We start from the raw sequence: 13019 nt of genomic DNA, 5'->3' as shown, positions 1-13019 counted from the left end.
ATATATATATATATATATATATATATATATATATATATAATATATATATATATATATATATATATATATATATATATATATATATATATATATATATATATATATATATAAATAAAAATTTTCCCTTCTCACCCTCCGTGGGTGGTCTCTCTTTCATCCTCTGAGCTCAGGTCCTCTACCAGAGGCCTGGGAGCTTGAGGGTTCTGCGCAGTATCTTGGCTGTGCCTAGAACTGCACATTTCTGGACTGAGATGTCTGATGTTGTTCCTGGGATCTGTTTGAGCCACTGCTCCAGTTTGGGGGTGACTGCCCCGAGGGCCCCGATGACCACAGGCACCACTGTGGTCTTCACCTTCCAGGCCTTCTCCAGTTCCTCTCTGAGGCCCTGGTATTTCTCCAGTTTCTCATGCTCCTTTTTCCTGATGTTGTGGTCACTTGGTATTGCTACATCCACCACAACGGCTTTCCTCTGTTCTTTATCCACCACCACAATGTCCGGTTGGTTCGCCATTACCATCTTGTCTGTCTGGATCTGGAAGTCCCACAGGATCTTAGCTCGGTAATTCTCCACCACCTTTGGGGGTGTTCCCCACTTTGACCTCGGGGCTTCCAGTCCATATTCGGCACAGATGTTCCTGTACACTATGCCCGCCACTTGGTTATGTCGTTCCATGTACGCTTTCCCTGCCAGCATCTTGCACCCTGCTGTTATGTGCTGGACTGTCTCAGAGGCCTCTTTGCACAACCTACACCTTGGGTCTTGTCTGGTGTGGTAGATCTGAGCCTCTATTGCTCTGGTGTTTAGGGCCTGTTCCTGGGCGGCCAGGATGAGGGCCTCCGTGCTGTCCTTGAGTCCAGCTTTCTCCAGCCATTGGTAGGATTTCCTGATATCAGCCACTTCAGTTATTTGTCGGTGGTACATCCCATGTAGGGGCTTGTCTTCCCATGATGGTTCCTCCAGCACCTCGTCCTCTGTTCCCCATTGTCTGAGACATTCGCTGAGCACATCGTCCATTGAGGCTTTGTCCTTGATGTATTTATGGATCTTGGATGTTTCATCCTGGACAGTGGCTCTCACACTCACTAGTCCTCTGCCTCCTTCCTTACGGCTTGTGTACAGTCTCAGGGTGCTGGATTTGGGGTGGAACCCTCCATGCATGGTTAGTAGCTTCCGAGTCTTAACGTCCGTGGACTTATATATATATATATATATATATATATATATATATATATATATATATATATATATATATATATATATATTTTTTTTTTTTTTTTTTTTTTTTCATGTAGAATTGCACAGAAGAGCAACCACATCAAGGCGTACTCTGCCTCTCTCCTCATGACCATTGGAGATGGGCACCAGCAGCAATCCTGTGACACTGCAAGAATAAGTGGATAATGAATGCATGGATGAATTCTCAGTTGTGTCATCCTCTAACATTCAACCATATTGGACTGGTTTTTTCAGGTTTGTAGAAGAACATGTGATGAAAGCTCTGTAAGCCTTTGCAGAGTAGCAGATAAGGATTTCTGTCATCATCTGTCATTTTTTGGATAACGACAGAAAAATATGCCTGTCTTGCTCTTTTTAACTTCTCAATATTTGTGATTTGTCTCTATAAATATCACAATGAACAGGTGGGGAGGGATGCAGAGACGGGACGCTTTGCTTTTACACCTGAACTGGACTGCGGCAACCGTTTGACCGAAGAGGCCTTGCACAAAAATGTCAAAATTCGCAGAGAAAAAAAAAAAATGTTGTGGGGGTGGGGGGTGAGTTTCACTTTGTGTGCTTTTCAAAACAAAATACAAGTACGAAAAAAATGAAGTAGAAAAACGAAGATCAACATCGACAAGCTTATTACGAATTTATTTTTATCCACTTTGCGTGAACTCCATTTTGGATCTCTTTATTCCATGTAGTGGTGTCTCTTTTTAGGTTTCGTTTTCTTCGTCAGTTGACACTAAGTGAAAACAGCTGTTGTTGTGGACACATACACAAGGTATGATTCTCTGTTTGATTCTCCTTTTTAGCATTTAAAACGGTGAGTGAATAATATTCCTATATAATATTTGCCTAAATAAGCTTATGTTTTTTCCCCCTTAAGACGTAAATAGAGTACTCACAAAAACAAAAGCAATTTAAAGGAGCTAACGCTTGCAGCTACCCCGACATTCCTTAAAATGAAATGAGCCAGTGCTCTGTTGATATACTGTTACTTAGTCTGATCCCTAGCTTTCAAGGATAAGATAAAGAATTTACAGTTTCACATTATATCAGGTTGAGACTCGCACTCTTCATAAAATCACGGACATTTCCGTGTCTGCCAAGTATTCACCAAACACTTTTTTACTCTTACCGGTAAAAAAGTGTTTTGAAAGAAATTTCTTTCAAATTTCTTTAAAAATATAATTTACTTTATCGCTATTTAATGATTTTATGTGCGTATCCCCAGTGTTTTCATACTTGAAATTGATTATCCAATGATCTCGGGCCGTTCTGTTTCTGATCTCGCTCCACCTTAATCCTCTTTCACCCCCTGGCGATCAGTTCCTCCCAGGCAGAGAGTAAAGGATGCACCCAAAGTTACCAGAATAAAGGATGATGTTGTAAATTTAGAAAGTAAAATAAACTACAATAGAAAATAGTTAATTCGTAGTTTCAGGGATTTTTGCATTATTATTATTATTGTTTTTATTATTATTATTATTATTATTCACACATTGGCAGCCCTCTATCCTGCAAATGACCAATTATTCAAATTAAGCGTCTTATTGAACAGCCAATAGGCACTTTTCTTACTCTGTCGTTGGCAGATTTGAAACGCCAGAGTAAGAGGCGAAAGGTAAGCAGATAGTTTGCTGTTTTCTTTTTTTTTTTTTCTCCAGAGCGTTTTAATTTTAGAAAATGAGACGTATTTAGAAGTTTATGCTTATTTGTGTAGGTCTTACACCGAGTTACAATGTGGATACGTAGCTACCTTGGACTGCTAATTGGTGGAAGCAATGCTAACACGTGGAGGAATTTGCCATGTCGACATTTGAACTATTTGAAAAGCTATATATACACTCGATGTTACAGAAGATATTGAACGTGTTTAATTTGTTTCAGAAATTTAAAAAAGCGTTTGTTATATTTAATGTAAACTAGGCCGGTTTGTGTTAGCCTTCTACCATACCAGCAAATTGAAAGCTAACCTGCCTTGTTGTTTCAGGGTTTGATGTAAATGTTTTATTTCACTGTTTTTGGAAACTTTATATGAAGCAAAATTGTTAGTTGCATAATTTCATAGGAAAATATCTAATATTTTTAAAATTATATTGGCAATATATATTATAATCAGATTGACTTCTGATTACCCGACTGATGTCTTAACTCTGCACAAACTGTGCAAGTTTGACAAGACTGGGAATCCGAGATTTTTGAGAATCTTATTCTAGAATCAATGCTCTATTTTTTATACAATAATAACTTAATATCCTTTGCTTATTTCTTAAGGATGGATGCAATATTTAATTTGCTTCAGCAGTACAGACTGGAGTCCTACTACAACCAGTTTCTGCAAATGGGTGTGAAAGATGAACAAGACTTCCTTGATGGAGTGACTGATGAGGATTTGTACAGCCTTGGTGAGTGTTCTGAATACGGCATAAATATGAATCATTTGCAAAGCAAATGTTTCTGGGTTTGCAAAGCAAGTATATGTTTTATGTGGAGTTGAAGATTGTAAATTGCTCATGGCATTCAATCGAGTTTGTTTCTGCAGTGCTAATTCACACCAAAGGTAATTTCACAACAAACGCAGATTCAGTTCATATGCAAATTGTAGAAATGTTAACTTCTGCCATTGTGATATTGGTCTTTATAGTGCTTTATAAAAATATTCACACCTCTTAAACATATTAAATTTTGTCCTGTTAAAAACACAAACTTGAATCTGTTTTACCTTCATTCCATGTCTTTGACCAAGGCAAAATATAGTAACACAGGATGACTTTCTTCTTGCCTCTCCATATTTAATTTAACTTTGGGATCAAGAAAGTATTTTTGAATTGGATTTTGAATATTTTTTAACAAATTGTCCTGTCTGAGCTGCAGATTGCCTTGTGATTAATGCTGTCCCTGCTCAGCTTCTCAGTTAAGCTGTGTGTTGGTAGACAATCTAAAAATTTTACCTCATTTTTAGATTATGGATTGATGTGAGTTATAACTTTAAAACTCCTATAAAGAAATTCTCCCTGATGCATCAGTTGTGTTCGCTGGTCTTCATGATGCAGCTTGTTGATTTGTGTTCCTTAACAAACATCTTAGTCCTTACAGAGCAGTTACCACTGGGATTAAATCTCAAACATTTTGCACGTTATCACTACTTTGTGGTTGTATATCACATAAGGTCAATGACACTGGAGCATTATTTTTAACATGATAAATGTAAAGACGGTAAAAAGGTTTGGCATTATTTGCATGTTAATTTGTTCTATTTTTTTCTCAGGTTTAAGTCATGTGGAAAAGAATCGTTTTAACAACATGAGAACCTTTATCCAAAAACTAAGTGCTTCCCAGCGACGGGTCCAAACTGTGACACCACTGAAGACTTCAAACTCATTTAGTCTGTGGTACACATATCCCAAATGCCCCGAACGGAAACAGATTAAAGGTAGGGGAGAAATGGGACAATTTTATCATTACTTTGAATGCTCTAAACTTAAAAACGAATATTAAACTAGTACAATTAGTTATGAACATAGCAAATACTAGCCCCTATGTGAAACTTAGACCACAAATGTGAATGTTACAGATATGGACCCTGGACAAAACACTGTCGAAGATCTGATGTTACGGATCTCTTACCTTGAAAAAGTTGCCAACACCCAAGGGGTCTGCTTATATACCATCGATGGGATGCCCCTGACAGATGATCCCTTCTTCAATACTTGTGAGTTGATATAAACTCTTTTTGTATAAAGATAGTTTTGGTATTAGAAGGCATTTTACCTGTTTACTAGAACATAAAACAAGCCAACGTTGTTGCTAAAGATTGAGAAGAAGAAACAGATTTGGGACACAGATGGCACTGAACTTTGAACTAGTAGTAAAAAAATATTCAAGAGAGCTTGGTTTATTTCCCTTCTCTTTGTTTCATTCTTTCCCCATCTACAGCATTTGTGAATTAAGGCAGCACTTGCTAACATACTTGCTTATTTTTAAGATAGCTATTTTAAAAATGATATTTGACTACAGAGATTTGGGCTAAGATGGACAAAGATATACTTTTTACAGAGGCTTAGTTGTATGCATCTATGTACAGTATCACAGGTTACTGTCCATTTTCCTATCTTATGTTTGAATTAAAAATGTTCAACACTTGTTTGATACAGAACCATGCTCAACAGTTTAACTATGAATTGTTTATTTTCCAGGGTCTTTGAAAGAGAGACATATCCAAACTGGTGACACAGTCTATGCCATTTTCACTTCAAAGGAAAACCTAAGGCAGGCTCCTAAAATGGCAAAGCAAAAGCCCTATGAAGCGAATGGGACAGAAGTCATTCGATGCCACGTCATGCTCAAGGTAGAGCTGATCCTTGGTGCTTACTGTTAGAGATGCGGGAGTCAGAATATTGCGGCCAATTTTCAGTCTTAAGTGTTTGTCGGTAAAGCTTTTGTTGATGATTTCCCCAAAGGAACTCTTATTAGTCTTTACCATCTTATGTTTCAGCTGAATGTGACTAGCACTACCAAAATAGTCAGTCTGTGCATTCCTAGACAATGTGGATCTTTGCTTTAGCTAGGATTTCTAAAAGTCTACCAACATTTGCAAGTCCAGCATGGATTGAAATCTCAAGGGATTAAATCGAGTAGCTCTGTTCAGCCTTCCTGTTTTATCTGCCGAGTATCAAATTTTCTCACAACCTCAATGAGCTGTAGGCATCCCACAAAATGTGTAATATTTATATTACACATTTTGTATGTGTAATGTGTAAAAAAAAAAATAATAAAAAATCATTTTTTATTTTTTTTTTAATACCGAAATTTTAAATCTTCCTTCTGGAAGCACACTGGTAAAGAACTATTTAATTTAGAATATCTTGTAGATATGGCAATATTAGTTTTTGGAATGAAAATATGGAGAGCATTTATAATTTTTTTTTGAATGCTGGTTGACTTTCTGTTTTCAAGGGATACTTTGAAGTTTGTGTGGACTTGGAAAGTGACACAATGGCAACCCTGAGACAAAAATTATCAAAGACAAGTGGCATCCCAGGACATGTCCTTCATCAGAAGTAAATCTACACAATGATGTGTGTTCCTACTGTACTGAACTCTTATTTTCACAGATAGTCCTCAGCGCTGTCACTTCTTTTTTGTTGTAATTTTTGTCCTCAGAGGGAAATACTCCATCAGCGACACACTGAAGAAGTGTGGAATTTTGGAAGGCTCAACAGTTTCCTTCAGTTTGTCGTCTTTTTCTGAAGAAACTCCATGTGATGACATGTTCTACTTCAACAATGTTGTGCCTTCAGTGTCCCAAACCCTGAAAGGAATCAGTGTATTCTTCTCATCTCTTTATGCTATTGTAAGTACTGTCTTTCTATTGTCTTTTATTCGCCAGCAGACTTAACAGTCAGATAAGCTTCTTTTTTTGTCCTGTTCACTTAAAACCTTTTCTTTCTTTTTTTTTTTTTAATAGTTTCTGAAAGTAATTGTGGTTCTCAATTGTCCTAAGAGTTTTTCTAAAATATCTATTTCTACGGGATTTCAGGCAGAGCATACAGACGTACCCCGCAAAATGTTGCTTGCCTACGTAAGAAAACTGACTGGATGTAACGCCCTCGTCCAGAGCTTGCATCAGCTGTGCAGAAATGAGAGAGTGACCAGAAACCAGAAGGCAAGTCTGTCTTTGTAAATATTGAAGGTATTCATTCTGAACTATTAATTTGACTATTTAGTCATTGTGTATATTGAATTTAGGAATCCATTTTGGTCTTATTTTTCTGCAATAGTGCTTAGCACGTACACATTCAAATTGTTGGATTCATGAGTATTTCTACACAATGAGCAATTTCTCCTGGGCATTTGGAGCCTATATGAAGCCCCTTTTAGGTCATCCTTTCAATTCCTGATCTCCAAGTGTTTATCACGTCTCTCGATTAGCAAATGTTACCCCCTCTGACCCACCCTGGTAATAAGGGGTATCTGCAGTTGCCAAATGGCAAAGTGATAGCCCTTATTCATAGAAGTTATATTTTTTTCATCTTAACTAGTTCACTGTGTTTTGATGTTGTAACAGTAGCTATGACGTTGTGCTAACTGATTTCCTGCAGATTGCCGTTGTTGAGGGCTTGTACATGCTCTTCAGAGAGCTTTTACCCAAGCAAGGATCACAGCGAGGGGAAAAAACCATCGAGGACCAGGATGTTTTTGAGAACTCCTTGTACTGCTGGGCACACCTCATCAACAAAGCAAAAGTAATGAAATTCTTTTATTTATTTATATTTTTAATTGCCACCGTCCATGACCGCCTATCTTTACTTTCTGTAAAGTTTTATATGAATTTTAGCCAGTGTCATTTATTAAAACTTTCTTCCACGTCAACAGGACCAGACGACTGAGCATGAAGACTTTGCTCCGATCAATCTTGTGTCCGAAGACGGTAACCATTTCTGTGAGCCAGTCAGAGTTCCCGGAGTGCCAACTGTCTTTGAAAGAGCTGATGTTCTTGACAAAATCAAGGGTATTTTTTTTAAGCTTACGCTTAAATTTGATTACTCGTGGACCACATACATTCACGATTTCTCACTTTCTGCAGTTTTATTTTGAAACTTGTTAGGCTGTTCGTTCAATTTTTAACTAGCTTCCAGAGTTTTATATTATGGTAATGTTCTAACAGTAGTGGTGTTAAAGCCTACTAAGTTGAACCCATAACCAGTGCCATTTCTTCTATGTGTGTTGTTCTTGGTTTAGTTTAATATTGCACAAATTTCGAATTGTGCCCTTTAAATTAGATGGCATTAAAATCCCAAATTGCACCGAAGAGCCGTTGGGAGAATGTTCCCTCCAGAGAGCCGCTGATGTGGAGAAGATACTTCTCAGCATCCCTCGCTCTGTCCGGTCATATCCTCTCTGGATTCATCATGACAAGGTGTCTGGTCACAAGTACGTATCCTCAAACTAATATTTCTCTTAGAATTGAATAATGCTTGTGTTCTTTAAAAACAATTGTTAATCTTGGACTGAAGTGTGTGTGTTAGATTTTTTTTACAATAGGGTTGCTTTCTAGTGTGCCTGATACTTGACCTGCATCTTCTTTTTCAAAGACTTCAACATTTTAAACATATTTAATAGATCTTCAAAATGTCATGTAAACATGAGTCCAAAATATCCTAATATATTAAACAAGTATAGAAAATCCACCACTTTTGAAAACCTTGAAAGACGCCAAAATAGGAATTTATAAGCACATTTATTAAATATTTTGGTCACTTGGAGCAAAATGCAAAGGGTCAAGATTTGTTTTACAGGTAAAACATGAAATAATACAGTGCCACCTGTTGGTGAAATTTTACATTGCTAGCCAACCACCATAAAAAGACCCACATTGAATAGATCCCTCAAGGTTTTTATTACAAACAAAGTTATTTAGTGATTAGAAAGGTTTACAATAAACAAAAGCTTTGAATTATACTAGTTTACCAAGCTCTGCAGCTTTATGTTTGTTTGTTTTAGCTTTCAGGTTAATGTTGAGTGGACCTTTGGAAGTATGGTGGAAGGACTAAAAGCTTTCACTTGCCTCAATGTGACTCCACCTCTGCAGCTGAAGGATCTGGGATCAACTCGGTGTTCCCTCGTTATGCTGAGCGAAGGTTGATCATAATGTGAACATGCAGTTGTTTCAGTCCAACATGCATGATATTAAAAGGGACAAAATATCCACTCTATATTTGCCTTTATCTCTGGTGTGCTGAGTTTTTTTTATCTTTTAAAGAACTATTTTTTTATGAGGCTATTTGTTCTTTTCTTCTTTTTAACCAGACAACCTCGGGGTTTATCTCTACAAGGACAAAGGATCCCCTGATATGATCAATGTGCATGATTGCCTGGACGGAAAAGTAAAATTAGTGGATCTGAATATTTTGGCTGCCAAGTACGTGCATAAGTTTATACAATAAATGTGTATGCCATAAGAACAGTACAAAATAAAATCAAAGTTTTTTTGTTTTTTTTGTTTGTTTTTATGTGATGTAGGACTGGTGACCACAGAGATGATCAAACATTTGTCACTACCAGGACTCCAAAAGAAGCAATACTGGTAATATGTGAAAATACTTTTATTTTTTTCTAATCCTAAAATAACTCAGAATAAAGTAGCATTAGTTTTCCAGACATAAATTAATTAATGTTGACTTGTTTTCATCAGGTACTGATGGATACCAGTTCCTCCATGGAAGAAGAGTGCTATGAAAATGCAGAAATAAAGAAAATCAATGCTGTGAAAGAGCTTTTTGACAACTTCGCCACCAGGAGCATGGCCTATGATTTCCATCATGTCATTGGGCTTGTGAAGTTTGATTCCTTTGTGAAGACCCTCCATACATTCACTGAAAATCTGGAAAAGTTCAAGGTACACACTTTGTTGAAGTAAAGATGATTTTTAAATGCGTTATAATTTTACATTTTAAAAGCCATAGTTGGTCAAAGACAATTTATTTCAGTTTCTCAAATTAATGCAGGGATGATTTCAGAGGTGAAATGTATGTTTACACCTTTAAGGCAGTTCCCAGACAAGAGCTGTCTGATAACCTGGGGCTGCAGAGACAGCCACGTGCATATTACTCTTGCATTCATGCATTTTTGTCTTTATAAGAACACATGCACACTACATTGTGTAGGGTTTGACTGAAAAGAAAACTGCATAAAAATTAGGGATGACTTAAGTCAGTGTTTAATCCCTGCAACAGCTGCTACATAACAGGACTTAGTTTTTATCATGCTCTTCCACATTTGTAGGAACATTTGCGTGACTTGAAGGCAAGTGGCTGTACTCTCCTGTACGATGCGCTGCGGCGAGGAGCTCGGGAGCTTGAAAAAGTCAAGGAGAGATTCCCAGATTGTAGACTTCGCATCATATGCCTCACCGATGGAAATGACTCTGGGTAAAATCTCCTTCTGCTTCACTTCACATTTTAATCACTTCTTCTGTTGATTAGGAAAATCGTATATTAAGCTTGAAGAATTTAACATGGTCTTTCACTGCATATAATCAGTTTGCACAGGGTGTATGCACATCCTTAACCCTTCTGCAGTCTTAAGAAATGGGGTTGTTTGGATTCCACAAGCTCTTTACTCTGTGTGGGGTCACGCTGATGTGCACTTTTACAAGATTTTCTTTTTTTCTGTCGTCACTGCTGTCCGACCGTGACATTTGCCGTCCTCCTCCTGAGTGTCGAGCTTAAATTTGAGTTTAACTGTATGGCCTAACAAATGGTTTGTCCTCCACTTGTCTGTTGAGATGCAACAAATTATACCTTTTTTAAGATCCCAGACAGAGCCTGTAGCTGTGACAGTGAAACTGCTCAAATCTGACATCACTGTTGATTCGATCCTCCTGGGAAATGTGGAGAACAACATGGTGCATGGGATCAGCAATGCAACAGGTTTATTTTTATTGAATCTATTTGCCAGTTTTTTTTCACAGTAGGTAAACATGTTTTGAAGCTTTTCTTTACTTCCTCTAATTTCTTTCTGTTCCAGGTGGTTGTTGTTTCAAGCCACAGACAACCAAAGATGGCCTCAAACTCTTTGAAATTGAGACAGTTCTGTCCTTGGAGCAAAGGAAACCCAAGAAAAAACTTGATGCATCTTCCATCTCTGAGGTCTGTCCTGGCTGTTTGTCTGCGTTTAGTTGAGATGAATGAATCACTGTGGCTTTATGATGAATTTATTTTCATTCCATCTAGTCTGGATTAATGGGCCTCTTTGCTGTTCATGGGTATGATGAATATCCAGAGACATTCCTGCCAAGTCAGATAAATGGCAGAGTGACCCTGACTGAAAGGTAGGAGACATCATCACTTTTCTAGCTATGGTGAATAAATGGACAATTCAAGCCCCTTTTTTCTTAATCAGTACCCTCAAAAAGAAGATTCGTGAGTCAAAGGATGGACGATTCATGGAAAAGGAAAAACGGATCCTGGAGGAACTCAGAAGTCTGCACTGTGACCCACATCCCTTCTTTAGAGTCTTTCCATCAGAGTCTGATTTCAGTAAGTTTATTTTTATTTTTTTCTTCCTTTTTAAAATTTTTACAGGTTAACTTTTTAAAAGTGACCAATAATTGTGCCATAAATGAAACGGTGATTTGTAAAAAAAAAAAAACTAGATAGTAAATCTATGAACCACATAACAGATTATGATGAATAATAAATAATTTCTCTGTTTAAAAATGTTTTTTATTACATCTGTGCTAAGTTCCTCATCTTTTCAGCATTCTGGAGGATTCTCATGCAGGGCCCTCCTGACACACCATACCAGTCGGGCGTGTTTGAGCTGTACTGTCAGTTTGGACCCGACTACCCAGTGAAACCTCCAGTCCTTCGTTTTGTCACAAACGTATCCTAAGACTTTGTGGAAGCATTAAATGTCTTGCCAAGTATATGTAACTTCATGTTATGTAGTTAGAATTCTTAACATCATGACAGGTGTACCACTGCAATGTTAACAGTGTGGGCCGGATCTGCCACAACATATTCGACCGAAACTACAATGCACACATCACAATGAAAGAGATTTTTGATGCCGTGTATGGGCTGCTCATCATTCCTGAGCCAGATGATCCCCTGGATAGGTGAGGAATATTTTAGTGTTTCAGATGGTCATCTATCTGAATATAAAATCCACATGCTTCAACTTCTGCTTCTCCAAAAGACCTATAAATATGAAACTTCATTGATCCATTATTATTTTTTTAAGCATTTTGGCTGAGGAATTCTTGACGAGCCGTGAGATGTACGAACAAGAAGCCAAGAGGCACACGGAGGAGCATGCAGGGAAGTCTTTGGATGATATGGAAAAGGTGGATCAATGGGTGTATTTACAGTCTTGGTGGTGTAATAGTCCATGGATAAATTTAACATATTTATGTGTCTTTGTTTTTCCTGAAGAAACTGGTGGATTCTGTGCCACAGTTTGTTCCCCAACACCTGCTCTGTCCTCTGACCAAGAAGATGTTTGTTGATCCTGTGAAAACAGTTTATGGCACTGTGTATGAACGCAAAGCCATCGAGAAGCATCTCAAACAGTAAGCTTCTGCATCTGTTTTTGTTAACTGAAATTTGAAGCTGCTGAGTTATATTTAACCGGGATGCTCTAATCGTGACGCTGTCCCTCTCTTTCAGACACGATCATGATCCACTGGCTGGACCAGGAAATGAGCTTGAAATGAATGACTTGATGTCAGACTGGAACATGAAGAAAATGGTGATGGATTACAGATCTCAACAAATTCAGTGAATCTTCTTGGGAACATTGTTTTGTTTTTGTTTTTTTTCCTTCAAATATCCACACTGACCTTTTAGATGATGTTGGTTAGAAAATAGCTTATTTTTTATGTATAGTTAACTTGCTTTGCTATTATGATACATGTTTAACTTAGTTATCTGAATGGTATTAATTTGTTACTAATCAAGTTAGCATGTGATTTCTTTTGTATAGCATTTGAAATTCTATTTGACATCTTGTTAAAGACAAATTGTTAAGTCTTTTGCTTGTCTTTCACATTCTTACATTTTGTACATTGTTTTAAAAAAAACTAAGGCTTGGAATTTTTTGTTTTATTCATCAGCATTTTCCTTTTTGCATATTGTCCTTTATTTACAGCGTTTTTAAAGGCCTTTTGAGGAAACAGAAGTTGAAACAGCATGTTTTGTCTGGTTTCTAAATAAAGCAAGTGGTTGAATTTTTGGTACATTATAACTGACTCTTGTCTTGAGAGCTTACATGAAATTAAACTGTGTCT

At 37.3% G+C, this 13019-nt stretch overlaps 1 protein-coding gene across 4 annotated transcripts; it reads left to right on the top strand.

Moving 5' to 3' along the window:
* Positions 1–1816: 1816 nt before the first annotated feature.
* LOC106905884 (uncharacterized) lies at positions 1817–12976 on the top strand. Of its 4 annotated transcripts, none has more exons than XM_088014532.1 (25): positions 1817–2006; positions 3503–3633; positions 4497–4661; positions 4803–4940; positions 5425–5576; positions 6185–6288; positions 6392–6581; positions 6768–6893; positions 7330–7473; positions 7604–7739; positions 8011–8161; positions 8732–8868; positions 9038–9149; positions 9251–9314; positions 9423–9626; positions 10013–10158; positions 10541–10659; positions 10757–10878; positions 10963–11060; positions 11132–11268; positions 11490–11614; positions 11704–11849; positions 11975–12077; positions 12166–12302; positions 12400–12976. In XM_088014532.1, exons 2-25 carry the CDS (start codon positions 3504–3506, stop codon positions 12512–12514), a joined length of 3201 nt encoding a protein of 1066 aa, XP_087870658.1. In that variant the 5' UTR covers positions 1817–2006; position 3503; the 3' UTR covers positions 12515–12976. The 4 variants fall into 4 exon arrangements, with proteins under 4 accessions (XP_087870658.1, XP_087870661.1, XP_087870659.1 ...); XM_088014535.1 differs by lacking the exon at positions 1817–2006 and adding an exon at positions 2030–2048; XM_088014533.1 differs by lacking the exon at positions 1817–2006 and adding an exon at positions 2746–2849.
* The last annotated feature ends 43 nt before the right edge of the window (positions 12977–13019 follow it).

This window comes from Poecilia mexicana, unplaced genomic scaffold, assembly GCF_051168715.1.
Source record: "Poecilia mexicana isolate PSO_F unplaced genomic scaffold, ASM5116871v1 scaffold_17, whole genome shotgun sequence".
Lineage (NCBI taxonomy): Eukaryota > Metazoa > Chordata > Actinopteri > Cyprinodontiformes > Poeciliidae > Poecilia > Poecilia mexicana.
This window is presented reverse-complemented; position numbering and strand designations above follow the sequence as displayed.

Coding starts and splice junctions, on each gene's coding strand:
- LOC106905884 (XM_088014532.1), top strand. CDS start 3,504: ATGGATGCAATATTTAATTTGCTTCAGCAGTACAGACTGGAGTCCTAC. Junction 9,150..9,250: donor CTGAATATTTTGGCTGCCAA/GTACGTGCATAA, acceptor TATGTGATGTAG/GACTGGTGACCACAGAGATG. Junction 11,850..11,974: donor CCAGATGATCCCCTGGATAG/GTGAGGAATATT, acceptor TATTTTTTTAAG/CATTTTGGCTGAGGAATTCT.